General features: G+C 40.2%; 1 protein-coding gene across 2 annotated transcripts in view; it reads left to right on the top strand.

The window, feature by feature from the left end:
* The window catches only part of LOC115500504 (speckle type BTB/POZ protein), a 66,326-nt gene that overhangs the window by 22,486 nt on the left and 16,166 nt on the right, over positions 1-27,674 (top strand). Inside the window, exons 2-6 of one of the 2 annotated variants that reach the window (XM_032591065.1) lie at positions 23,630-23,774; positions 24,075-24,160; positions 24,445-24,566; positions 26,490-26,641; positions 26,772-26,899. In XM_032591065.1, coding sequence (XP_032446956.1) covers positions 24,469-24,566; positions 26,490-26,641; positions 26,772-26,899 — 378 coding nt within the window. In that variant the 5' untranslated portion in view covers positions 23,630-23,774; positions 24,075-24,160; positions 24,445-24,468. The remainder of the gene's footprint in view (positions 1-23,629; positions 23,775-24,074; positions 24,161-24,444; positions 24,567-26,489; positions 26,642-26,771; positions 26,900-27,674) is intronic. The other variant, XM_030294968.2, reaches the window with a different exon arrangement.

The raw sequence follows: 27,674 nt of genomic DNA on the forward strand, positions 1-27,674 counted from the left end.
TAAACGTTAAAAAAAAAAAATTAAAAGGAACCTTGGACAGTCATCCTTAATTTAAGGACGAGAAAACACAAATTTAGGGAAGCGTGTGCAAAGCCTGCACTAGAATTCAGGTCCCAAGGACAGCAGCAGCTTATGAATATATTGACTTGTTCTATTCTTATTCTATTTATTTAACTGATGTCCATTTCTCATTGTGAAGAATTGATTTTGGAAGCCCTAATAAAATGCTGACCTTTGTAAGATAGTTCTTAAAATAACTACCTCTGGCAGTAAAGAAAAAATGTAGTGGTAGCTTACCCACATTTTGTAACTTTGGAGACCCGATTCCTTAAAAGTTAATTTATACATTCTGTAAGTTTTTAATATTTGATTGAATTGGTGTTTAGAGTCCAAAGTTTCCCTTTTTAAATTTTTTTTTTTTTTTTTAATTTAGAGAGAGAGGGAGAGAGAGAGAATCTCAAGCAGGCCATACTCAGCACAGAGCCCGACACAGGGCTCAATCTCGTGACCGTGAGATCACGACCTGGGCTGAAACCAAGAATCGGACACTTAACCAGCTGAGCTACACAGGTGCCCCGAAGGCTTCCCTTTTTGATTTGAATACTTAGCTGACACTTCTAGATTCTTAAAATTGATTTCACTGAGTTTTCATTCCATCTGGTATCTAGGGGTGAATAAATGGAGAAATAATTTTTGTGACTTCAAAATTTTTGGCTTGCTATTTAAAGGCAGAGTGTACTGTAAAAGATGGCAGGAAAATTGTTCAAAGGATGAAAACTTCTATACTGGGGAGAAGCTCTCAGTTCCTGAGAATATGTGCAGTTCTTCTTTTAACTGTAAGCTGAGTCTTTTCCTGGCTCCTCAAGGCCAGAAACATTTTCTCTTTATTCAAACCAAACAAAGAAATTGGTAGTGTTAAGGCTGGTTGGTAAGTTCACCGTGGGACTGGACATCCAAACTGCATTCAGTGAACATTTTTTATGGTTGACTGACTCTAGGACTCCAGCAATAGCAACATATTTATTAGTGTTAAGATTAGTAATTGGATTTAGGATAAATATCTGTCTTTGCTTGTATAAGTGGGGAAATTTACTCTTCCAAAATATAATCCATAGGCCTCTCAAAATGGGCACTCTATTTGATAATAATTTGATTACACTGATAAGATGAGTCTTCTTTTCAAAGGAGAGGGTTTTTGGGAAATAAAGGAGCCTTTTAAAAACATCTGGAGGATCAGAGTCAAATAATGTCTGTGCAGTTTTAATCAGCAAAGGTTTGGTTGAATTGAAAGGGAAGAGGTTCATAGAGGGCCAAGAACAAATAGAGTGGCAAATATTTCTTTGTAACCCCACATCCTTAGGGAGGAATGCAGTCTGTATAGCCACTGTAGTCCTGTTGTGAATGTAGACTGAGCAGTGGGATCAGATAGTGTGATAGTTGATTTAATTTGAACAGTCACATTAGGTAAGACTAGAAAGCTAGATCGGGGGACGTCAATGTTAGATGTGTTTCCTGGTTTGTTTCTAGGATCCTTTCTAATAATGGAGATCAGTGAGAAACCAGTTAACACCAGTTCAGGTGAGAGAAAACTGCACAGAAATGGATGAATGTGGAATGTGTTAGGAAGCAAGACCACTTGACAGGACCTGCTGATAGATGGGCCGGGAAAAGAGGGGTTTGGCTTGAGCAATTGGGTAGAACACGATGCTGTCTCCTATTTTAGTCACGGTAGACATCTCAAATAAATATTAGGGAATGAAAGAAATTGTGCTAGCTAGCTATTTATTTATTTAGACAGGTAGGATGTCCTACCTGTTCTTTTTTTTTTTTTTTTTTTAACTTCGTTTATTTATTTTGAGAGAGAGTGAGAGAGCAAGCAGGGGAGGGACAGAGAGAGAGGGAGACAGAGAATCCCAAGCAGGCTCTGCACTGGCAGTGCAGCGACTGATGCGGGGCTCAAACCCACGAACCATGAGACCATGACCTGAGCTGAAATCAAGAGTCAGACGCTTAGCCAACTGAGCCACCTGGGGACCCTGAAGCTGTGCTTTTTAATTCATTGAGCTTATAGGAGAGGACAGTTTTTTTGGATTCAGGCTACAAAATTACTCTGGCATGTTAGAACATGAGACATTTTATTTTAAAAAAAAAGAAATTATGGGGCGCCTAGGTGGCTCAGTCAGTTGAGCGTCCAGCTTCGGTTCAGGTCATGATCTCACAGCTCTTGAGTTCGAGCCCTGTGTCGGGCTCTGTGCTGACAGCTTAGAGCCTAGATGGGGCCTGCTTTGGGTTTTGTGTCTCCGTCTCTCTCTGTCCCTCCCTTGCTTGTACTCTCTCAAAAGTAAATACATTTAAGAAAAACTTTTAGAAAAGAATTATGATTATTAGGTGCTAAAGTATGGAAAGTCATTCTTTTTTTTTTTTTTTTTTTTTTACTTTTTATTTTAGAGAGAGACAGGTGTGGGAGAGGGGCAGAGGGAGAGAGAGACTCTTAAACAGGCTCCGTGCTCAGCACAGAGGCTGACACAGGGCTCAATTTCATGATCCTGGGACCGTGACCTGAGCTGAAATCCAGAATCGGACACTCAACTGACTGAGCCACCCAGGTGCCCCTGGGAAGTCTTTCTTAAAGTATTAGGACGTATGATTTGTTCCCAGGGTCCGGCCTTGAAAGTTGGCATGAGCCTATCAACGATTAGCCCAGGTCTCCCTTAATGGTGCTCAGAATTCATTAGATAAAAGAGCATACTTTTGCAACAGAGTTGCCACCTAAAAAATGAAATGGGAACTGAAAGCTAGGGTATATAAATATATCTTCTATCAGTTATTTTTCCAGTTCCTACGTGTTGAATAAAAGACCATACCTGATCCAAGAATCACCCAGTCACAGGAATTACGAAGTTTTGGATTAGGAGTTGAAAGACTTGAGTTCTGAATTCAGACCCCTTCATAGCCATGTGACCATGACAGATTCTAACCTCTGAGTTTGTTTCCTTATTTGTAAGATTACTCGCTGGGCATGCCTCACAGGGCTGTTAAAACTCCCAAATAAGATCAGGAATGTCCAAGTACTTCAGAGACCGAAGCACACTGACTAATGTTTGTGAGGAAATGGTTACGTAGCTTAAAGCATTAAATACAGGAGGATCTTGGAGGTCTTTATAACGAAGACCAGGGGGATGGGGTAGTAGTGTGTGGGTTGTACCTCTGTTGTGAATCTTGAGGCTGTGGTTTCCGCTAGGTTGTAGTACCTAACTGTGTGGACTCATTGAGTGGCCTTAGAATTCTTAACCCAAGTGTCTTGTGAAACAGACGACCCCAGATATATTTCAGTGCTATAAAGACAAAATGTAAAAGGAAGTTTGGTTTCGCTGTCTTATTTGGTAGTTCAAACCGTATTCCTGGCTTTCGTTCCAAAATGAAAGGCAGCAAAATATGGTTCATATTTTTGACTTTTAAGTGTTCTCCCCTTTAGTTGACCTTTGGACGATGGTGTGGGGGATTTTGTTTGGTTTACCTTGGAGTATCTTTTCCTTAAGAAGTGAAAAGTAAAAATATGCCAGAGGCTTGCTAGCAGTTGAGAGCAACTGTTGGTCAGCAAGAGAATGGAAGGGGGGAAAAAGGTTGGGGAAGGAAAAAAGCAAATGAAGAGGGAGGAAAAAATGTAATTGAAAGAGGAGAAAAAGCTTCAAGTCTCAAGTTTTCTTTTAAAGAATCTGTCTTTGAGTTCAGGCACTAAAATTGGAGGTGATTAAAGAAGAGGGGTTTGGATTAGTCCCTTGAGGGGAAGGAATAAAATTAGGGAAGGATGGAGGAGGAGAAGTGTTCAGGAGGTTGGAAGGTAGGATGGTGGGGAGGAAAGAGGAGGTCCTTGGTGGACACCCGATTCCTTTTATATAAGGCTTTAGTCTCTGAAGATAGTCTGGATTACTGTATCAGTTGTATTTAAAATGTGCTTTCTTGGGGCACCTGGGTGGCTTGGTTAAGTGTCTGACTTTCGCTCAGGTCATGATCTCAAGGTTCGTGACTTCGAGCCCCACGTCGGGCTCTGCACTGACAGCTTGGAGCCTGCTTGGGATTCTCTCTCTCTTTCCTATCTGTCTGCCCCTTCCCCACTTGTGCGCACACACGCACCGTCCCTCTCTCTCAAAATAAATACTTAATTTATTTTTTAAATGTGCTTTTGGGGCGCCTGGGTGGCTCAGTCAGTAAAGCGTCCGACTTCGGCACAGGTTGTGATCTCGCGGTTTGGGAGTTCGAGTCCCACATTGGGCTCTGTGCTGACAGCTCAGAGCTGGAGCCTGCTTCAGATTCTGTCTCCCCCTCTCTCTGCCCCTCCCATGCTCATGCTCTGTTTGTCTCTGTCTCTCAATAGTAAATAAATGTTAATTTTTTTTTTTAATGTGCTTTCTTGCTGTCAGGAAGTCAGCTTCCTATATCCTCTGCTTAAATAGGCCCAGTGCTATGTAATTCCTATCAACTGGGAAAAGTACTTTACCAACAAGAGCTCGATTTTTCAATATTAAGATCGGAACTGAATTCATTGGCTTCTTTGGGCTGGATTCAGACTACATTATTTTTTTTTTTTTTAATTTTTTTTAACGTTTATTTATTTTTGAGACAGAGAGAGACACAGCATGAACGGGGGAGGGGCCGAGAGAGAGGGAGACACAGAATCGGAAGCAGGCTCCAGGCTCTGAGCCATCAGCCCAGAGCCCGACGCGGGGCTCGAACTCGCGGACTGCGAGATTGTGACCTGAGCTGAAGTCGGACGCTTAACCAACTGAGCCACCCAGGTGCCCCAGAGACTACATTATTATTGTCTACTTAAAATATTTCTCCAGTGTCGATTTTTAAAAATCTTTTCTAATTTACTTTTCCTTCTGAATTCATTGTTTTTGAAATGTCTTTTAAAAAGGCAAACAAAAAGTATAGATCATGACAAACATCTCCAGCTGAAGTCCCCTTTATTTATTTTCTCTGTTCTTTTCCCCACCCTCACTCCCCAGAGATAACCTATTACCACAAATTTAGTGTGCATCCTTGCAGTGCGGTATGTGTGTGCACACGTGTGTGCACATGTGTGTGTGTGAGAGAGAATATATAAATTCTGTTGTAGTGTTTTCGCTTCTTATTGTTTTTCAAGGCCTATGCGTTTGATACGTATAAATCTAGGTCCCTCATTTTAGCCATCCAATTTTTATTTCACTGTGACTATTTCAGTTTTTCTAAACCTTTTGATGGATCTTTACCTTGTTTCCATTTATTTGCCATTACAGACAAAACTCCAATGGCCTCCTGTGTATCCTTCATGGTTTCCTTGTCCTCCTCCTCCTCCTCGTTATTGTGGCTGCTTTGGTGGTTTGATTCTTTTTTTCCCCTAAGTATCTTATTTGAATTCTCCCCCTTGGCGAATACCACTTTGGTATTCACAGTCATTTGGGGGAGAAGGAGCGATGAGGAAAACTTTTCATAACTTGGAATGCCAGCTTCTTTTATTAGAGTTGGAGGCTCTGAAAATTTCTTTTCCTATAGATTCTTTTTGGAATCTGATAAATTTGGCAACTTTTGCATTTCATTATTTTGTATTTTTATTGTCTCATATCCAGTGGCTGTTTTCCATAAACGTCAGTAACTCCTCACTTTTTCCTTTTCTCTCTTCCTCTTTGACTACTTTTTTACGGAGTTCTTCCTCCCTACTAAGGGTAGGACTGTTTAATGATCTCCAATCCAGTTCAGGCAATTCTTGTGTTAGTTTCTAAGTTCAGCATGATCCAGACATAGCTGATATTTATAGAAGAGTTTCTTGGAGCATTCTCAGCCAAATTAAACATTAAAAAATAATAAGCCTTCACCTTATATTAGAATTATTACCGATAAATTTTGTTGAGGGACCATATGTTTCAATGATCAGTGGTTTTCATTTGTAATGTTTTTTGGTCTGGAGTCTTTAATCCACTATACTTTATTCATTATTGCGAGGTTGAGTACATTTTTAATTTTTATGTTCCATGTCTTTCCCCCTTTAAACGTGGATGCTATTCAGAGCTTCGAGCACTTGGAATGCTGAAGTGTTACAAACGAAAACTGTTACTCTTCTCTAATAATACACTCTGCCTCCCGCAAGCGTTTGAGTAGGACTTCCTTGCTTGACAACTAATTTGGGCCGCCACCTCCTATATGAATAGATAGTCATGATATTTTCACCTCACGAATATGTGAACTATCTTTAAGAATTTGAGAAGAATTTATGTGCGAAGGATTTTTTAAAACTTTTTATTTATTTTTGGGGCAGGGAGGGGGGTGCAGAGGATCCGAAACAGGCTCTGCACTGACCCCAGAAAGCCCGACGTGGGGCTCGCACTCACGAACTGTGAGATCCTGACCTGAACCGAAGTCAGATGCTTAATCGACTGGGCCACCCAGGTGCCCGCAAAGTATTTATTTTAAACAATTGATAAGACCTTAATGTGGAAGCCTCAGTAATAAGTATAACTATAGAATATCAGATGCCTGTGTATCTTCTCTCAGGTTTGTTCATGTCTTACAATATGGTTCAGGTCCCAAGTACTGTGTTCAGAAAATAACCTTTGGATCTAGATTTACTCCAGCTTTAACTTGGGTGAAGTATTCCATCAAAAGTATAAGCTCCTGTCTGCATGCTCAGCCGTATCTGTCATGTCACTCAATGGGCGGTTTTGCTTAGTGAATTATTTCCCGTATGCCACTGTAATCACTAAGTTTGCATGGAGTACTTTCCCCGCTCTTTATCACATCAGTCCCACAATTTATGCTGGGCAGAAGTGTTCTTACTTAAAATCTTTCTTTAGAGTAAAATTATGTTCTTACACGATGCACTAACACTATGGAGTTTTGTTTTCCCCTTCGCTTTGAAAACTCTGCCATAAAATATTTTGGTATCTAAACCAAAAGTAATTTTTTTTTTCTCCAACTGTAGTCACCTTCTTGGGATATTTCATTTGGATGATAACAGAAGTCTTCTGTTTCTGTGGGGGTAAAAATACAAAGAACTTTCTTCTTGAAATTGTATTTTGTTTACATAATTCTTTTTCGAAACACCTTACTTTCAGGGCGCCCGGATGGCTCAGTTGGTTAAGCATCTGACTCTTGGTTTCGGCTCCCGTCATGATCTCACAGTTTCATGAGTTCGAGTCCCACATCCGGCTCCTGTGCTGGCAGTGCGGAGAATCCCTGCTTGGGATTCTCTCTCTCCCTCTCTCTCTCTGCTCCTCCCCCACTTGCACTGTCTCTGTCTCTCTCACAATGAATACACTTAGAAAGAATAAAACATACTCGTTCAAAAAAACCCAAACGACGTAACAAGCATAACTAAAGGCAGCAATCGGTCTTCAAGCTATGCTCCGTCTTGTCAAAGAGTTCCCATGCGGGTATGCCAATGTACAATTGCACCGGCAGTATGAGAGAGTTCTTGTGTCTCCGTGGTCTCCCAGCACTGCTGTCATTAAAACAGGTACTACACATTTGTTAGGGAAAACGACAGCTTAGTTTGTATCAACTGTCTATAAGTTTTATCTGTGACTCAGTAAACCTGAAACTTATTAGTAAAATGAACTTTGTTATTGAATTTGGCATGGGGGGGCACATTCTTCTTTTAGTGTATCTAGTTACGGTCTAACCTTTCAAGAATAGAAATCCAAAAGAAAAAGAGATTAATTCAGCCATTTATTAAATAAGTGTTTATTTCTGGCCTGCCTCGTGCCAGACACAGTCTGGGTGGAAACAAGACAAGAGGCTGCCTTCATACATTCCAGATATAGTAGGGTAGATGACTTTCTGTGCTAAAGAACAAAATGAAGTAATGAAGGAGGAATAGGATTGTGGGCTTGGGGGAGGGGATGACATCTTTAAGGGTGTCCAGGAAGGCCTCATGGAGGTGGTGACTGTTACAGAAAGACCCAACGGTGATGAGGGCACCAGAAGAACATCTAGGGGAAGAGTTACCCAGGTAGAGGAAAAGGCAACTACAGAGTCCTGCGGCAGGAACAGGCCTGTTCTGCCTCAGGAACAAGAGCAAAGAAGGGCAGTTTGGCTGGAACATAGTGAGCTCAGGAGAACATAACGGGAGGTGAGGCCAGAGAGGTAATGAGGTCCAGATTGTGCAGGCTCGTTTCAGCCATTACAAGGATTTTTGGCTTTTACCCAGAGTGAGATGGGAAATCATTGCCGGTTCCATGAATACCAAAAAAATACTTGTATCTTGGCTTTGCTTTCAAAAGCTTTGGGTTATTTCTTGAAATAATTTGGGTTTTAACTAATGGCTGCTGCTGAGTAGCCATACATAGATTTAAACATTTGTGTAAGTACTGCAAATTTCCCTGAAATACAAATCTTAGGTATTGCATTTAAATTCAAAAAAAGAAATCATAATAGAAAAGGTTGTCTGTAGGTGTTCATTCCTAGGTGGCCCTGTGTTTTTACTGAGTTCTCATTATGAATTGTCTTGAGAAAAAAAATCAAGGGACACCTGCCTGGGTGGCCCAGTAGGTTAAGCGTCCACCTTCCTCTCAGGTCATGATCTCACGGTTCTTGAGTTCAAGCCCCGCATCGGGCTCAGTGCTGGTAGCTCAGAGCCTGGAGCCTGCTTCGGATTCTGTGTCTCCCTCTTTCTCTGCCCCTCCCCCCCCCAAAAAAATAAACATTTAAAAAATTTTTTAAAGAAAAAAAAAACAAGGGTGTATTCTGTGGAAAACATTGTAGTCACCCTTAGATGTAGGAAGATATGTACATGTATATGTATGTGTATATATACATATGTAGCTACTCTATTAATTTTAATATATGTGTTGAGCATTTTTATTATGAAATATAAAACTTAGAAAATACATAAGATGTAACTATATAGTTTATTTTTAAAGTGAGAGTGCAAGCAAGGGAGAGGCAGAGGGAGGGGAGAAAGACTCTTAAGCAGGCTCCACGCTTAGTGTGGAACCCAATGTGGGGCTTGATCTCATGACCATGGGGTCATGACCTGAGCCGAAATCAAGAGTTGGACACTTAACTGAATGAGCCACCCAGGTGCCCCTTTAACTGTATAAAGATGAATTCTCGGGGTGCCTGGGTGGCTCAGTTGGTTGAGCGTCCGACTTTGGCTTAGATCATGATCTCACAGCTCGTGAATTCAAGCCCCGCGTCGGGCTCTGTACTGACGGTGCGGAGCCTGGAGCCTGCTCTGGATTCTGTGTCTCCCTCTCTGTCCCTAACCCACTTGCATTCTGTCTCTGTCTCTCTCAAAAATAAATAAACATTAAGGTGAATTCTCAAAAGCAGGTACAGTACCTATATAACCACCAACTAGACCTTGAAATATATCCTTGCCGGCACCCAGAAGAAGCTTGCTGTATCGTGTGTTCCTTCTAGATCATAACCCATACTCTTGTGCAGAGTCTGGCATTTGTGATGATCATTTTCTTTATGATTTTACCACCTAGGATTCCTTGCAGACCATTATGGTTTGGTTTTGTCTGGTTCTGAACTTCATATAAAAGGACTAATACAATATGTGTTCTTTTGTGTCTTCTTCCAGAATCTAACAATACTTTTGTAACTTTCATCCATGCTGTTATGTAGAACCCTAGTTTAATTTCATTGCCATATAGCATTCTGTTATACGAATATACTGTTATTTGTGTGTCCATTCTACTGTTGACGTTTTTTGGCTCTTGAGAGCATGTTTGCCTGTTACGCTGCTGTGAACATTCTTGTTTATGTGTGCTGATGGATGTGCAGGAATTTCTCTGGGCTATATTTGGGAGTGGAATTGCTCGATCTTTAGTTTTTTAGATGATAAACTGTTTTTCAAGACTGCTTGTATTAAATTGTCCTCCCACCAACAGGGTAAGAGGTGTCCCTGTTCTTCCCGGTCCTCACCAGCATTGTCAGACTCCCTAAATTTTGCCAATCCATTGGGCCCGAAAATGTTCACTGTAGCAAATTAACTGGGAAGCCAAAGCCTGAAACTTAAAACAATATTTTTAATGTTCTTACTTATTTTTGAGAGAGAGAGAGACAGAGAGACCAAGTGTGAGGGGGGGAGGGGCAGAAAGAGAGAGGGAGACCCAGAATCTGAAGCAGGTTCCAGGCTCCTAACTGTCAGCACAGAGCCTGATGCAAGGCTCGAACTCCTGAACCACGGGATCATGACCTGAGCCAAAGTTGGACACTTAACCAGCTGAGCCACCCATGTGCCCCAAAGCCTGAAACTTTAAAAGAGAGAGAGAGAGAGAGAGAGAGAGAGAGAGAGAGAGAGAAAGGGACTAAAGGTATTGGTTTCTGTTTTAACAGTCACCGATATTCAGAGCATTTTCATTTCTTAAGAGTTGGTTACCATCTTCTGCCGAGGAGTACTTATGAAGTCTTAGGAGGTGTTTGTCTGTCTACCCTTAGGGGGTCAGGAACCCTGTCTTTTTTTTTCTTTTTTTTTACTGTTGTGTCTGAAAGAGTGCCTTTCACAGTTGGTGTTGAGTAAATATTTATCAAACGCATTCATCCTGACTTGCTTACTCTTAAATCTTCTGTTCAAAACTGGCCTGTTCTAGTGTCAGTAGTGAAGGACCGTTTTTGGTGAGGGCTCCTTCCATTATTGATAGTAACCAGACTGGTTTAGGAAAATAAGCTTATTTGTACCAGGGTACCAGTTAAAGTTAGCGTTTACGTTTTCAAGCAGAGTTTCTGTTTTTAAGGAATCATCCGCAGTGTAGGCAGTATTCGTGTCCCACAAAAGGGGGAAGGTAGTGCTAGAATTTTCTGCTTATGTTAGGCCCCTAGAAGCCTGGCAACTACTCCTATCCCTGTTTCTGTTTTCAGTTACTTTGTAAGCTGTGATAGATTATTCGGGTGGTGGTGGTTAGCCAAGATATCTCTCCAGTCTTCAGCAGGAACCTTGTGGCCACTACTTGTTGAAACCATAGGATACGTGGCTTTGTAAGTGTATCTTGCTTTAGTGTAATTGACCCACAGAGCACTTTTTATAAAGGGTATTTTACATGAACACAAAATAAGTCTTTCAGCAGTTTGTGAGTACTAACAAAAGTGGCAGTGACCCCCCTCCACCCTCCCTTGTACACGCTGACACGGAGCAAGCCGCTTATCTCATAGGCACTCACAGGCCAGTGGATGAGAAGAATTCGTTTGGATTTTTCGGACTTTTGTATCTTAAGTATAATCTTTTTGAGAGATGACTTAAAGATAGAATAGCCAGAACTAGGATAAAATAGAAGAATGGTAATTTTAACTAGTAAATCCTAGCAAATGTATCACCTGCTTTTATAAGATTTTCCCTTTCAGAACAGCCAAAGTAAGTAAAGACTTGTAGGAGATTCAGAATCTGGTTAAGTCTGATTCATCATCTCTATTTCCAACAGAGATTTTCTGTTAGACAAGACAAATTACACTCTTTCTACTGACTTAACTTTGTTGAGTTTTTGCATAGTTTTATTTTAAACAACATGAGGCAAAAAGCAGAATGAAATGCACAGAAATATTTACCAAGACTTTAGAAAATGCACGTCTTGAGTGCAATCTACTGTTTCATTTCAGTGCAAATGGTATGTAGAATTGGAAGTTGTGTAAGGTAAACATGTAAGGTTTTTTGTAGTTTTTTTTTTTTTTCTTTTTTTAATAAGCATTACAGTGTTTAAAAAAAAAACAAACCATTTTTCACAGGTGGCTTCAAAAGAAGTTTTATTCTAAATATTCTTTCCTGGAGTAAACCATGGCTATTTGTTCACATCTCTGGTGACTGTAGCATATAATATAAGGCTTTTCACTAATGGTGGAAAGGAGAAAAGATGTTTGGATTTAAATTTGTAATCAGTGGTTGATAACACATGGTACGGAGACCTTAGAGTGAGATTATTTTTCTCCCTAGAAAAGATCTTCAGGGAGATTAAAATTACAGTTTATAAAAGGAAATACCTTAAAGCAAGTCTTGGGTTTCATTTTACTCTGTTAAAGGCGTTTGATTCTGAGCAGATTGCCTTTGTGTGTGAATGCAGAGCTCCTCTCTCTATGGGTAACTTAAAAAATGCTTCTGTCATTCTGGCTAGCATCTTAAAATTTTTACTTTTTTGTATGAGATTCATGCCTCAAATGTTTATGCATGTTTTTACAGAGTTTTATTGGGTAAAATGGGTATTACTACATTTTAGTCTTTTAAAATCTGACACACATTGTTGGGAGCCAGGAAATTCTGTTAAGACAGACATTCTGTCTAACTTTCCCCTGCTTTGTCTGCCTGTGTGGTTTTACTTTTTCCTTGTGTCATGAATTTTGGAATGAACATTTATTTAAAGCTGAGAACTTCCTGCCTTTCCTTTGTTCCGCTTAGTTTAGTTAGAACCTTAACGTTAACATAGGGATTGGCTTATTTTTAATAATTTTAGAAGAAGAGAGAATTCATGTTCTGCAGATGGTTTGTAGGCAAGGAACATGGACGTGGATCCATGTGAACAGTCATCAGATTTAAGACCACAGTTAAAGGAGATTAAAGCAAGAATGTACTTCAGTCTCTCTTCTTCTTCCTCTTCCTCTTCCTCTTCCTCTTCTCCTCTCCTCTCCTCCTCCTCCTCCTCCAGAAATAATTTTCCTTTTATTTCAGAGGAAAGGAAATAAAGTCAGCCACTTCCCACCCCCAACCCCTTAGCTCGGTCTCTCTTTCATAGTCGAAGGGAGGTCCAAGTGCCTCTCATAAGGAACAGTATCTCCAGAGAATACTGAATTCTGTACTTCTGGACAGTAGTAGTTAATGCTGTGCTGAAGAGAATTGGTTGCCCTTGTAGTATACCAAATCCCCTGGGGGTGGATAGGCCTTTTCAGCTTCTAAGTTAATGAACGTATTCTAAATAGTATACCCTACGACCCGTTTGGACGTTCTTTGGTATGTATTCCGTGAACTCTTTCTGTGGCCAAATTATGTTAGCAAGAAATATTTTTAAATGGCTTGACTAAAGTATAGGTGGCCAAAGAGAACTGCGTGTTGAATTTGGCTTCTAGAATAGCCAGAGGACTCTGTGGGGTTACACAACCTCTGCCTGTTTGTTTCATGAAACGAGTCTTCTGTTTTTGAATTCCTTGCAGATTGGACACACTTAAATTGTATTAGGGCCAAGCCTTTCATCTGTTTACTATTGAATTTTATAAGGTTCTTCATAGTTTGTAGTTGAGGGGAGAGGGTGAAAAACTAGAACCTCCCAAATCTCGAAACAGCTTTGGGAATATAATTACATAATAAACATATCTTCTTAGCCATAAGGTTTTTTCCCTCTTCCTCCTCCTCCTCCTCCTTCTTTTTTTAAATTCTGTTCTGGCTCTTGTTTTAGAATGAATTTTCTCAACCTAGAGAAGAAATCTTTGATAACACGTGGGATGTGTTAAAATCTTCATCTTTCCTAAATTTGCTCTTTGTGGCCCTAGAGGTTTTTGCCCAAACCATCGGTGGAATCATCACATTAATATCATTTGCGAAAAGAGAGAAACTGCTGATTATTTGGTTCTGTCTATATAACTTCATTTCTAAAGGTGTTTTCCTTTAGAACTGAGATCCACTTTGAAGTGAAATAGTCCTTTTATAATCAGGTTTGTTTGCTGATTTGGATTCGTATCATTCCATTCTCCCAAATGATGGATTTTGAAAGTGATGTGTGGAGAAAAGTTTCATCTGATGAACCCTATCTGCCTTTTTCTTTTTTTAATTTTTTTTTAACGTTTATTTATCGAGAGACAGAGAGAGAGACAGAGCCATGAGCATGGGAGGGGCAGAGAGAGAGGGAGACACAGAATCGGAAGCAGGCTTCAGGCTCTGAGCTGTCAGCACAGAGCCCGACGCGGGGCTCGAACCCACAAACCGCAAGCTCATGACCTGAGCTGAAGTTGGACGCTCAACTGACTGAGCCACCCAGGCAGCCCACCTTTTTTTTTTTTTTTTAAAGCAGTTGGAGGAATTGGTGGTGATTGTCCCCCCACCCCACCCCCAGCAAGGGTTCAGTAATTAACAATAGCAGCACATCACGTGACAGTATTAGCCCAGACCTTGAGAAACATGCTTGTGGCAGCCGTGATTTGTTGTGCTGGATCCCTATCCAAGTGGAGGCAAGATGTTGCTATGTAGATGCAGTTAGCTCAGTAGTCATTTTTACCTAAATTAAAAGAAAAAAACAAAAACAAAAAAACAAAAATGCAGGAAGTCTTTCTTTAAGGTCTGAAGGGATGCGGTCCTACAAGGCTGTGAGTGGCATCTGCCCCTTTCCAGGACAGACCTTTGTGTTTGGAACAGAGCGTGCGTTGCATTCGCCCTGATACAGTTTGGGGATCGTGAACTATGCTAACATGTCTATATCAACAACTCTTACACAATTGGTAGTTTTTAGGAAGAGGGATTAATTCCTTGGCCCTTAAATCGGCAATAAATTTTTTTTTGCTCTTTTTCTGCCAAGTGGAAGAGTTTCATCCAAAGTGAGAATAATTCCATATTTTAACCTTTGAGCTGGCTGCTAAGGTCTCCTTGGGGACAAGGACACTTTGCAGTTATTTATAACCTGTAGAGAAGGGCTATAAGGCTGTAAACAGCCCCCACACACCGAGGTTTGGAAATCAGTAGGAGCTATCTGTTGGTTATCCCACTGCTTTCCGCGACTTGAGATTCTTTCATGTACCTTCTTGTTCGTTTATCTTCATCGTGGCTTTGTCTGGATGAACCTCACTAGCCAGGCTACTTCTGCAAATCTCGATCTTGTAACACTTAGATGGATGAGAGGGCAAAATAGCCTTTTTATGTTACGACAGTGTATCTAACTCTTAAAATCATTTCAGCGTCTCTGCTTGCCTAAGATATCTGTAAACTGGGGAATCTGAACGGTACTGACCTGCATACATACTAGTATACTTGTTTCTGAGTTTTTCTTAAATACATAGTTGCAAGAATAATTCAACTCTTAATTTAATAAATTTTTGGCTATGGCAGAAGATACGTTGTACAAATTAGTCTGGCACAGAAAAAACTTTGTTATGTGTCTAGACATGTTTCAGAGATAGCTCTGTCTCTCTATATTTATAGATGTACATGTTTATATGTGTATATATTTAATGTTCAATATCTTTTCTCTACATGCCCGTTTTAAGGGAATCAAACCTCATGTCAGATATGCAAATTTAAGATCAAACTTAAGTAAATGTTAAGGATCTGATTCAGTTTTATCAATATATTGCGATTTTATTACATAACAATTTAACCTGAAAGAACGTTCTCTTCAAGGTCTAGCCTGAGTTCCTGGCGGCTGCTATAATGGTATTTTCTGTAACCATGATTGACTTGTTCTGGAGAATGTGCTTACGTTACTATTGTTTTGTGGATCTAGGAACTCCCCATTTAGCTGTACAGGCTTATGTTTTCTCCCAAGTTTTCTTGGACTTTTTCTTTTCTTTTTTTTTTTAATCAGAGGAGGGTATAGTTTTGAGACATATTGAATGAGTTCTTTAAAATTGGGGTGAGATGAATCAATACTTTTCTTTTTGAGAAGGTTTTATTGTTTTAAAAGTGTTCCTGGATTCCTGTAGTTCCTATTCACTCAACAACTCCCAAACTTTAGCCTTGTAACTAGAGCTCATTAAGGAAAAATAGGATCCCAAAAGACAGCCGTCTAGTTATCAACAACAATTTCATTGAACAAATATTTACTCAGTGCCTATTATGATACCATTTTCGGCACAGAGGGATGCTGTTCTCTGATTGAGCTAAACTTGCAGTAGGGAAGACAATAGACTAGTGAAGAACTTAAAACAAGATCATTTCAGGTAGTGATAATGATGAAAATAAAGTAGGGTTATGTAACAAGCAGGCGAGAAGTGAGGGCTACTTCACATCGGGTGGTCAGGGAAGGCCTCTCTGAAGATATTACTTGATAGGACACTTAGATGACAAGGAGGCAGCTATGAAAAGATGTGGGGGAAGAAGGTTTTCCAGGCTGAGGAAAGAGGCTGATACGCTCACTAAGTAGAATTAAAGGCCTGAGTGACTAAAGCACCGTGACTGTGAAGGGTAAGTGTTAGATGAGGTCAGGGACATACACTGAGATCTTGGCAATCATGACAGAATGTAGATTTTATTTGGATAGCAATGGAAGCCACTGAAGAATTCCTATCTTACCTCTCATAAGGGTCTGATTTATAAGCCATCTCATAACCTAGAAAAATTAACTGGAAAGACTGCTAATTTCTTTAAAAATTTTTTAAGTTTTAGGGGTGCCTGGTTGGCTCAGTCAGTTAAGGGTCCGACTCTTGACTTCAGCTCAGGTCATGATCTTACCAGTCATGAGATTGAGCCCCAACATCAGGCCCCACGCTGACGGTGCAGAGCCTGCTTGGGATTCTTTCTCTCTCCCTCTCTCTCTACCCTTCCCCCAGTTGTGGGGTCTCTCTCTCTCTCTCTGTCTCCTCTCTCCTCTCTCTCTCTCTCTCTTTTTAAATTTTATTTGAAAAGGTAACATATTCACATGGATTAAAATTCAAAAAGTACAGAAAGGGAAATATGATGGAAATTCTCCTTCCCATTCAAGTATCCCTGTTTCCTTCCTTGGAAGTAACCAGTGTCCCTAGGGTCTTGTATAGTTTTACAGAGAAATTATGTGTATGTTAAAATAAATAGGTATTTTTGCCTCTTTAAATAGAAAGAACCTCCCCATTTTTTAAACAGATGTTTATTAACTATATTGTCTATTTGTATCATAATTCATTAATCAAGCCCTTGTTGATAGACTTTTAGACTATTTCCATTCTGTGATTACAAATAATGCCACAGTGATAAAACCTTTTATATTTATCATGTTAAATATATCAGTAGTAGGGTACATTTCTAGAAGCAAAATTGCTGGATCAAAGGGTATGTATATTTCTTATCCATTCTGATATACGTTCCTTTTCATAGAAAGTATAACAATTTATACTCTAATCAGAAATGTTCTCCTTAGCCTGAGCAAGTGTTATCAAACATTTTGATCTTTGCCAATTCACTGGGTGAATCAGTATGTGGTTTAATTTGCATTTATCCTATTACGAATGAGAGTTGAACATGTTTTCATATATTTCAGAACCATTGGTATTTACATTTCTATAAACCATTGGTTGTTCTTCACCCATTTTTCCATTAGACTGTTGACTTTCTCTTCTTGATCTTTAGATTCATTCAATACTAAATCCTTTTGTTAAAGAATTTGAAAAGAAACAAAGATAGTGTTTGTATGTCTGTTATATCTCAATAAAGACAAAAGCAGTCATCTTTTGCCTTGTACGTTTTATAAAGCATGAACCTGATAAGGGATATAAGAGAAACCCCGGTCTTTCCTTTGTTTACTGAGGCCTCTCTTGATTGTCCTTAGTTTCATTTTAAGAAGCATCTCTAAATTTAATAAAAGGTGCATTTAGTATTTTGTTAGACTAGATTGAATTGCAGTAAGTTTACATATGACAAATTTTCAAAAGTCATTCAAATCTTGCAACAGAGGAAGTCAGTATGACCTGTAATAATCTATCCTTAGAGTAATGAGAAAAAAAGTTGTTACCTCACAGGCTGTATATTATCGAGGACTCTGTAACAAGAAATATAAACATTACTTTGAGATCACATCAGTTTCTCAAAAAAATGAATATATCCAAGTCTTCCTGTAGTTTTGTGGATTTTTTTTTTTTTTTTTTTTTTTTTTTTTTTTTTTTTTTTGCTGGTAGTGTGTGTGTGTGATCGTTTTTTTGTTTTGTTTTTTTGGGGGTTTTTTTGGTCTACAATCTTTTTGGCATCTTCTGTTTTGGAGAAGGCAGCGTCTCTCAGGTTTAAAATAGTTATGACATTGGGATTTTTTCTTACTGGAAACTGTACAAGGCTTTAAATCAAAAGAAAAAAAAAGTGATAGGCTTTTAAAAAGTCCCTAACAAACCATTCTTTTAAGGAGTGATGTTCCTAGCCATCTAACACGTGCATGTTTGTGTGTTATGTTGAACCACATGAAATTGCCGACGTTTTGACTATTTTTGGCTTATAAAACAGTTTCATGGTTCAGTCTATTATGCCACAATCTTACTCCTATAATTTTAAGACTGATGGATATATGGCTAACTTACAGATACCATGTATGTGATATGCCTGTGTTGGTTGCTGATTTTCTTTAATTCGCTGGATGACTGGATTAGATTGAAGATGGAGGAATGCTTACGTGGAATAAAAGAAAGATTAAAAAAACCGCAGAAGCTGTCTCTTTTTCTTTCTTTTTTTAGAAAGAGAGAGCATGAGCTGGGGAGAAGGGCAGAGGGAGAGAGAGAATCTTAAGCAGGCTCCACACTTAGCACAGAGCCTGATATGAGGCTCAGTCCCACGACCCTGGGATCGTGGCCTGAGCCAAAATCAAGAATCAGATGCTCAACCAACTGAGCCACCCGGGCGCCCCAGAAGCTCTCTTTGCAACACTTTTCAGAGAGTGTTCTAGCCTTGCTCTGCATATACTGCAGGTTAAACTATTGGGACATTTCCCTTTATTGTACTGGGAATTCATCTTCTGTCCTCAAAGAATCCTGATTATGTACGAGTTTAGTTCAGATTACTGATAACCTGTTTTGAAAATGAAGGAAATTATATCCAGTCTCTCTCCCCCTTGTAGAGCGAAGATATACTTGATAATGGATGAGAACCTTACTTTTACCGGGACTGATACTTGAGAGTGCCAGGCTAGGAGTTTTTGGCTTTGTGTGTAACTCATCCAAAAGAACAAATTAATGATTCTCATTACATTGCAAATCTAATATACTCAGCACTGCTCAAAGGGCTCTTTTAGAGATATGTGAGAGAAACAAGCAGAAAAGTTAATGAACTTGAATGCAACTGGATAAATGTTTCAGTCATCAAAGTATTTTTGCTGAATGTCTTGTTTTAGGCAGGCTGTGCTAGGTGATAAGGGGACACAAAAAAGAGTTGCAGGTTCCTTTTAAAGAGCTTCAAGTCTACTGACAGCAACAGAAGTGTTTGTAAGTGTAAAAGAAGACAGAAGAAGTGCACTATGTACGTTCGATTGAAAGCTTTGTGCATCATGACAGCATTAATACATTTTCTTTTTTTACTTCTGTTTAATGTTCTAGTCAGAAATCATACTATATTGGTTGACTTGAATCTCTTGTCAAAAATGATTAACTTTATGGTCTCCTAATACTTGCTAAGATGCAGTCTGTTGGTGATTGCTGTTGGTTGCTAACTTGGTACTACCTTCATTGGAATTTGAGCAGTATAACAGTTGACAGATTTTTAAAACTTTATTTATTTTGAAAGAGAGAGGGAGAGAATCCCAAGCAGGATCTGTGCTGTCAGTGCAGAGCCTGATGTGGGGCTCAATCCCATAAACCATGAGATCATGACCTGAGCAGAAATCCAGAGTCAAGACACTTAACCGACTGAGCCACCCAGATGCCCCAATATTTTAAAGTATATTTTTTGGTGTGACTCAGAAGTGTCACCTCATGGTTCAGGACTTAATAGAAAGAACAGGAAAATAGATGGTATATAGTAGATATGTTAAGCGTCAGAGTTGTCAGCATACTGGGAAGTTTGCAAAGCTTTGGAAAAGAAATTTTTCACTAGAGAACTTAGATGGTCTTGTCCTAACTTGTTTGAAGCCAGGGACACTATATTTTGGTGCTGGTTGTCTCCTACAAAGGTTCTCAACCCATGACCCTCAAATAGATCTCCTCTTTTCTCAAATTGTTTTTCTGCTGGGCATCTGCAGCAGTTGGCATGAAGTGCTAGAGAGTTCATGTAACACCAGGCTACTTTGCTGATGAACACTTTGCCCTCGGTGCCTGCTAGGAGTGAAATTAATTAGACTGGTGCTGTCCTAGTCAATTTCCCTCTCAGCAGGTTGTGTGGTTAGAGCTCCTCAGAGTCTAAGGCTGATCTTACTAGCTGCTGGGTTGGACATTTCTTTAAAATTGGAATAAAGGTGGTATTATTTAAAAAAAAAAAAAAAACTTGGCTACAAAATAAATGAGAAGCAAAAAAGATAGAAAAAAAATGGCCAAGACCAAAGTAGTACTTTTTTTTTTTTTCTGGTTGTAATAATGGACCATGGTTCAGTAACAACTAAGCTATTAAAATAAACTGGTTTTTAAACTTGTCTTTTTTCTTAGGCTTAGAGAATTCTTAAATTAATTGTTGGATAAATTTGAAGTATTTTTTAAAACTTCAAAATAAACTTGTTAATATTTCATGATTCCCTCAGTGTAGAGATGCACCACACATCTCCAGAGCCAAATTTTATGCTCTTAACATGCAGAATTCACATCTTTGTTGCCAGTCTGCCCAAAAGATAGTTTTAAGTGGGAATTTTTAAATTTCATTCTGGCTCCTACTGGCAATAATGATAATTGGGATTTGTAAAATTGCCTAAGGTGCACTTACTCATCACGAGAACTAGACCAACAGTTCTTGAGAATATGTTTTCCATCCAATGGAAGCCCACTTTGATCATAGGTGATCAAGCGTAGCATCTGGATTCTTGAGTGTATCATGGAATCATGAATTGCACAAATCAGAAGGCCAAAATACCACTGCATTGCTTAGTTTGCTAGCTTATGTGAAATAGCATGTCATGTGTATAAAACTGGTAACTCCATCTGTGATTACATGGGATGCTTTAGTTGTGAATTGCTGTAGGATAGTGTTTAAAACCGGTGGGGACTCTGGTAATACCAATGTTATTACTCAGGATGCAGCTGTATCTTTTTTTTTTTTAATGTTTATTTATTTTTGAGAGAGAGACAGAGACAGAGCATCAATGGGGGAGAGGCAGAGAGAGAGAGAGAGGGACACACAGATTTCAGAGCAGGCTCCAGGCTCTGAGCTGTCAGCCCAGAGCCCAACGATGCAGGGCTCAAACTCATGAACTGCGAGATCATGACCTGAGCTGAAGTCAGTTGCTTAACTGACTGAGCCACCCAGGCGCCCCACAATTGTATCTTATTAATCCATGCATATTACTTAAGTGGCCAGTGAATGTGTAGGAGTTGAGTGATTTCTTTGTTCATTTATCCCTCTTTCTACAAAGGATTTGAGACAGTTTCCAGAAGTAGTTAACTTCTATATAAAAGAGTAAACAGTTGAGGCAATTATAGCAAAGTGAATTACAGCGTTAAGAAAATAATAAAGCTATTACAGGATGAGCATATGATCTGATCCTATAGTGTCAAGAGATGGCTTACACATTTGTCTCAGAGCTTCCTAGTAGCCAAGCAAAGAGGGCAACATTGTGCATAGCTGAAAATAAGCCAGGTGTCCAGGGAAGAAATGTCTGCCTTCGATATTATAAACCAGTGTTTGATATAATGGAGTACATCCGTATAGTATTCTTACAATACAGTATATTTAAAAAAATGAAGCAGAACAGTAGGAAGAATGGTATAGACTCAAGTGGCTGTCATCCCAAACATCAGATATATGTATTGTCATATTTGCCTGAGATCATCCTCATTTGAGAAGAAACCAGAGAGAGCAACTTGAGCTGCCTTCTGTCCTTGTCCCGGCCTCATTCTTCTCTCCTGCTTTCCCATCGCGAATCTGATGGATAGCTTGTCACTTTTTTCCTTTTTGGTTTTTTAACTTATACTGAATGTATATATCTGTAAATAATATATAAATCTTAAATTTGCATAAATAAGGTACTGCACATGCCATTCCAAAACTTGCTTTTTTTTTTTTTTTCATTAGCGTTGTGTTTGATCTCATCTCCGTGGTGCTGCAGATCTAGTTCATTAATTTTAAATCCTGAAATATGGTTTTCCATTATATGGAAATAACCCAATTTAGTTTTCTATTTCCCTCCTAATGGATTTTTAGTTTGTTCTAGTTTTTCACTGTTACAAGCAGTGCCACACTGAACAGCCTTCTCTGTGTCGTCTTCTGCCCACGGGCAGAGTTTCTCTAGGGCAGTGGTTCTTAAAATGTGGTTCCAGGACCAGCATATCAGGATCACTTGGGAACTTGTTAGAAATGCAAATTCTTGGGCCTAGTTCAAACCTCTGAATCAGAAATTCTGGGGATGGGGCCCAGCAGGTGATTCTGCTGCACACTAAAGTTTGAGAACCCCTCCACTAGCTCATATACAGTTAAAGTAGAATTACTAAGTCTTAGGTTGCATGTATATTCAACGTATTGCAAACAGCAAATTCCTATCTAAAATATACATACTAATTTACAGCCTCAGTGGCAGTGTATGAGAGTCCCCATATCCCCATATGTGATATGGTTGATTTTTTTTCTTGCTGGTCTGAAAGATGTAAAACTATTTAAGAGCTATTTTATTTCCTTTTTTTGTGAACAATATTTTTATATAGGGTCGTTGGCTTTTGTCTTACGGATTTTGTCGAAAATGTATATATCAATTCGTAAATTATCCTTTTGTCACACATTACAAGCTCTTTTTTTTTCAGTTTGTTTTTTGGCTTTGTTTATTGTACTTAAAAAACAGGAGCTCCTGGGTGGCTCAGTTGGTTGAGTGTCCAACTTCGGCTCAGGTCATGATCTCGCGTTCCGTGAGTTCGAACCCCACGTCGGGCCCTGTCCTGAAAGCTCAGAGCCTGGAGTCTGCTTCCAGTTCTGTGTCTCCCTCTCTCTGCCTCTTACCCACTCATGCTCTCTGTCTCTCTCTCAAAAATTGAATAACCAAATTCACCCGTGGTCGAATGGTTTTGTGCTTTGAAAAACCCTGCAAAGGGAGAATTTTGATTTAGATTTTATTTGCTCCGGGGACACCCTGTGATGTATACACCCTGAGATGTATAGCAGTTACTTGAAAATGGTCTGAGGCTTAGGAGACGGGTCAAAGTTAGATTTGGGCATCATTTGTATAAAGGCAGAAATTTGACACTGGGGATGGATAAAATGAAAGAGAATGTAGATTGAGAAAATGTTTGAGAATGAAGCCATGGGAATAGCACTGGAGAAAGAGAATCTAATAAGAAAGATTGAGGAATGGTCAGAAAACAGCAAGGAGAAGAATTTGGAAAATTGGGTACCGACGGAGTATGTATGTGAGCTCTCTACTGCTGCAGAGAAAGGAACACATCCAAGAAAGTAAATGTTGCCCTTTGAGAGAGCAGCTAGCAATGAGGTGAAGAACGGAAGACTACCCTTAATAAGTTTGCACTGAACTGTAGAAGGTGCGGTAGTAGTTAGAGTGGTAACAAGGTCATTGTCTTTTAGGAATGCGGTATTTTTGCCCTCTGGGGAAGGAGCCAGTGGCAAAGTTGTATGTGGTGGTCACTGTGCTGGCTGCTCTTTGGCTGCCTTTTCATGAATGTATTTTCTGTGCCCTTTGAGTAAATTCATTTGTAAGATAATATTAGGGATCGGGCAGAAGATTAAAATAGAGTGACAGAATCGTGACTAGTAGGCTGCTTGAGATTAGGTGATCTTCTCTGAGGTTAGCATTGAATGCCAAGGAGCCATTTGAATGATAAGGTAGAGCATTCCAGGCAGGAGACAAAGTTTCCAGTCTGCAAGGTCAAACGGAAATAGGAGAGTATGCCATTAATCTAATAAAATCCTCATGCTTCTTGGGTCAACCAGGGTGAAGAGAGTAACAGAAATCTTTGTCCCCTGACTTTGGAGATCTCGTTTAACCTTCAAACTGGCGATGTCAAGGGTTCCAAGTCCTCCACCTCCGGCAGAAATGTCGAGTGGCCCCGTAGCTGAAAGCTGGTGCTACACACAGGTAGGTTCATGTTTTCACTCTGTAAATCTTGTACCTTGGGAGGATTTTGGTGCATGAAAAGAATAAGGTTTCTTTTCTTCATTCACTGGGTTTCCTGCTTTCTCTAGGACATAACTGTCAAATAGCAGATAGAAAAAGTACTTGTCAGCTTTCCATTCCTTGGTTTTCCTCATGGAATCTCCATGTCCTAGGCCAGTGTTTTTCACTGGAGCTTGAAAGAGGGGTGGGGGGGAATCTTTGAAACTAGATCCACTTCTATCCACCTTGATGGAAATGTGTTCCTCTTTGGGCAACTCACAGGAAACCAGGTTTGAGATTTGCAACCCCAGGCAGTGGCATCAACATCTCAATTGTCAAACGCTGCTCTGAGCAAAGGCTCATTTTAGGTACGGCTTTATTATCTGCTTTCCCACCCCTGTCCATGTTTTTCTCACTTTCCACCCAGTGTTTCTCAGAAGTGGAGAAATGTCATGAAAGCAGTCGGTCACTGTGAGATTTCTTAAGATGTGGGTGAGGGACAGAAAAAGCTGAGCCTCCATGCTGGCCAGACAGGGCTATCTTCCTATGGGAATCATGCAGAGGGAGGGAGGGGAAATGATTATTTGATCTTCAGCCTGTGTTTTAGGTTGCCTCCTTCCTATTTAATCGCTTCTTGGTTTTCTGTCAACAGATCAAGGTAGTGAAATTCTCCTACATGTGGACCATCAATAACTTTAGCTTTTGCCGGGAGGAAATGGGTGAAGTCATTAAAAGTTCAACCTTTTCATCAGGAGCCAATGATAAACTGAAATGGTGAGGAAGAACATATCTAGCTATAAAAATTTTTCTGAAAGTTGCCCATTTTCTTGGTTTTACGACACAGCCTAGCTAGGATGTAAGATCCTTGAAGGTGGAGACTTTGTTTTGTTCCTAACGTGTTCTCCGGCGCCTAGAACAGTGCCGGGCCCGTGATAGGTATTCACTGTACATTTGTTGAATTAGTTCAATGACTGTGTCAGGGACCAGCAAACTCAAATGGCTGTAGGGTAATATAAATGAGTAAGGAGGGCCAGTGTTGTAAATGATACTCATACACGATACGGTACGAGTGTTGACCCCTTGGCAGATGAGTGAGCGTCCTTCTGAAAGGGGTGGTGGCCGCTCAGCTCCAGCTGTCTGTAGCTATGTGGGAGTAAGGGCCGACCGTTGACATATTTTCTGATTCGAGAAAAGCAAGAAATTCAGATGTTAGCGCAAAAAAATCTCAAGTTTTAAATTGCCTGCTTTTAACAATAAAGGAGATGTATTTACTAAGGCAATCAGAATGTCCAGGGTGTAGGATGGTTTGGAAGGTAGTTGGACCCAGCAGCCCAGCGGTGAGTTTAAGGACCCCATCTCTCTCTGCTGTCCACGCTATTGAACATCTGAAGTCTGGCTTCACCCTTGTGGCTGAAGGATGAGTGGCAGTGGCCACAGGTGTAACACCTGCCATTCGACAAAAGTCTTTGAACTTTCTTTGAATTAACTGTGTGGCCAAGCATACGTCAGACATCCACTGACTGGTTTAGGTTTGTGTTGCCTCAATTAATCTTTGTGGCAAGAGGAATGTGATCGGAGCGTGGAGGTCAGCCCCATCCAAATCACATGTCCCCTTGAGGAGCCGGCAGCTAAGGATACAACCATATGCTCGCTGCAAAGACCGGAACACGTGTGTGAGCCACCAGTTTTGATCTCTGATAACCCAGCGAAGAGTTAAACAACTCTCCGTCCATGCATTGTTTGTCGGCTGTGTACATTAAGCAGTGTATTACTAGGTGATACTGAGAGAACGCTTTATTCTTAGGCATTGTGTTGAAATTTGCATCTTGAGCACAACATACAGTGATGTATACGGCATTTGCACACCCTAGAGAGGCACTGCATCGGGCCACCTGTTTGAGAGAGGTGCCATAACACTGGCAGGGCCTAAGGATACATCTGGCCTGTGGATTGTATGTGGTAGGAGCAGTGTGAACCACATGCAGATCAACTAATGACATTTACAACTTAACTCAGTCGAACCTATTAAATTCTGTCTGAAATTTGTTTTGATTCAGTGGCAACAGATTGTCATCTCTGACTCTCTTTGGAAGCCTAGCTTGGAACTCTATCCTGTGGAATGGGAGTTTGCTTTTGTCTGTGCTTCCTCCATACTGCCTTCTTTATTTCAGTCTTAGAATATTATTGCCAGATTGATAAAATGTCCTTAAAAGATTATGTGCTGTTCACACATTTCTTTGCAATACTTTTTCTCTCCAAAGGTGATATTAAAGGGCTCAACAACGTTGTGTTTTTCATGGCTTCACTATAGTCCTGACCAAAGAAGGGGCAGCCTTTCCTGAGACTGAGGATTAGAACAGAGTGGAAGTAGGCTCAATTTTCAAATGTTTTCAGGGGAGAAAAGAGTGATTTGGGAGATCATGAGGAAAGAGGCAGAGATGTAAGGGATGTGGTGTCAGATTCTAGAATGCCCTTCTATTTTTATTGTTTACTCCTTAGAAGGTGACTCAGGTTGCTCCCAAACAGTGGTTCCCAAAGTAGTCTTCTGCTGAATCAGAATCCCCTGCTATGGGGCCTGGATTGGTTCTCTTAACATCTTCTTCTCTCAAGAAATAGATGTTTTGTATCTCCTGTCACGTCACAAAACCTACAAACATGGATGCTTTTGACCTATATTTTTTTCCCTGTTTTGGGCAGGTGTTTGCGAGTAAACCCAAAAGGGCTAGATGAAGAAAGCAAAGATTACCTGTCACTTTACCTGTTACTGGTCAGCTGTCCAAAGAGTGAAGTTCGGGCAAAATTCAAATTCTCCATCCTGAATGCCAAGGGAGAAGAAACCAAAGCTATGGGTAAATGTTCTGCTCTTCATGCAACTCTTTATTTTCACATCAAGCAACTTCATACACAGACAAATTGTAGATTTGATCTGTGTTCTGAGTAACCCTAAATATGACTTTTTTTTTTTTTTTCCTACTCCAGAGAGTCAACGGGCATATAGGTTTGTGCAAGGCAAAGACTGGGGATTCAAAAAATTCATCCGTAGAGATTTTCTCTTGGATGAGGCCAACGGGCTTCTCCCTGATGACAAGCTTACCCTTTTCTGTGAGGTGAGTCCTTTTACCCCACGGTGAGACAAGCAATTCCCAGACCTGCTGGGAATCGGTAGGCTTCATTATGTTGTTTCGGGGATGGAGAGTGAGAAAAATCCCCAAGTGGTGTGGCGCAACCCAAGTGTTACTTCTGTGATTGAAACTGTCGTGATTTCGGGCTTGTTGGGCACCTCAGCTTTCTGCTCGTTGCCGTTCTTAAAAACAAGATGGTGCACCATCTTGGTAGGAGTGATTTTTGACTTGCTTGGGTCAGGATTCTGGCTTTTTCATTGCGGGTGTTTGCAGATAGAATTTGGAAGGGCCGGTTCTGCAAGCCGAGGAGAAGGGCCAGCAACTCAATATATATACTTGTCCCGTTACCCTTTCCGACTTCTCAAGTGGGAAGGCTACTTGTGTTTGACTCCAAGTCACTTTCCTTTTCTGCTCTACTGGATGACTCTTGCCAGGAGTTGGGTATATCACTTTGTCTTGCTGGAGTGGTTGTGAAATTAGGAAGGTGAGAACCATTTTTTCCAGGGTGAAGGGTAGGTATAGCTCTCTAACTCGTGGTTGGCTAGGCGAGTTCCGTGTAGTCAGCCAGGAGGGTCCTTCTCTCACCAGTGACCCAGGAGCCTTTCTGGGTTTACAGGAGAAGCCTTGAAGTAAAAATCCCAAAGTGAGAGTGAGGTAGAAAGTGGTTTCTTTAATAAGCATATACTAGTCAGTCATTTCATGCCATTATCAGTGTATTTAAGGTCCTCACAAACTCAGAGTCACAAACGAATGAAGCCTC

Source organism: Lynx canadensis, chromosome E1 (genome assembly GCF_007474595.2).
Source record: "Lynx canadensis isolate LIC74 chromosome E1, mLynCan4.pri.v2, whole genome shotgun sequence".
Classification (NCBI taxonomy): domain Eukaryota; kingdom Metazoa; phylum Chordata; class Mammalia; order Carnivora; family Felidae; genus Lynx; species Lynx canadensis.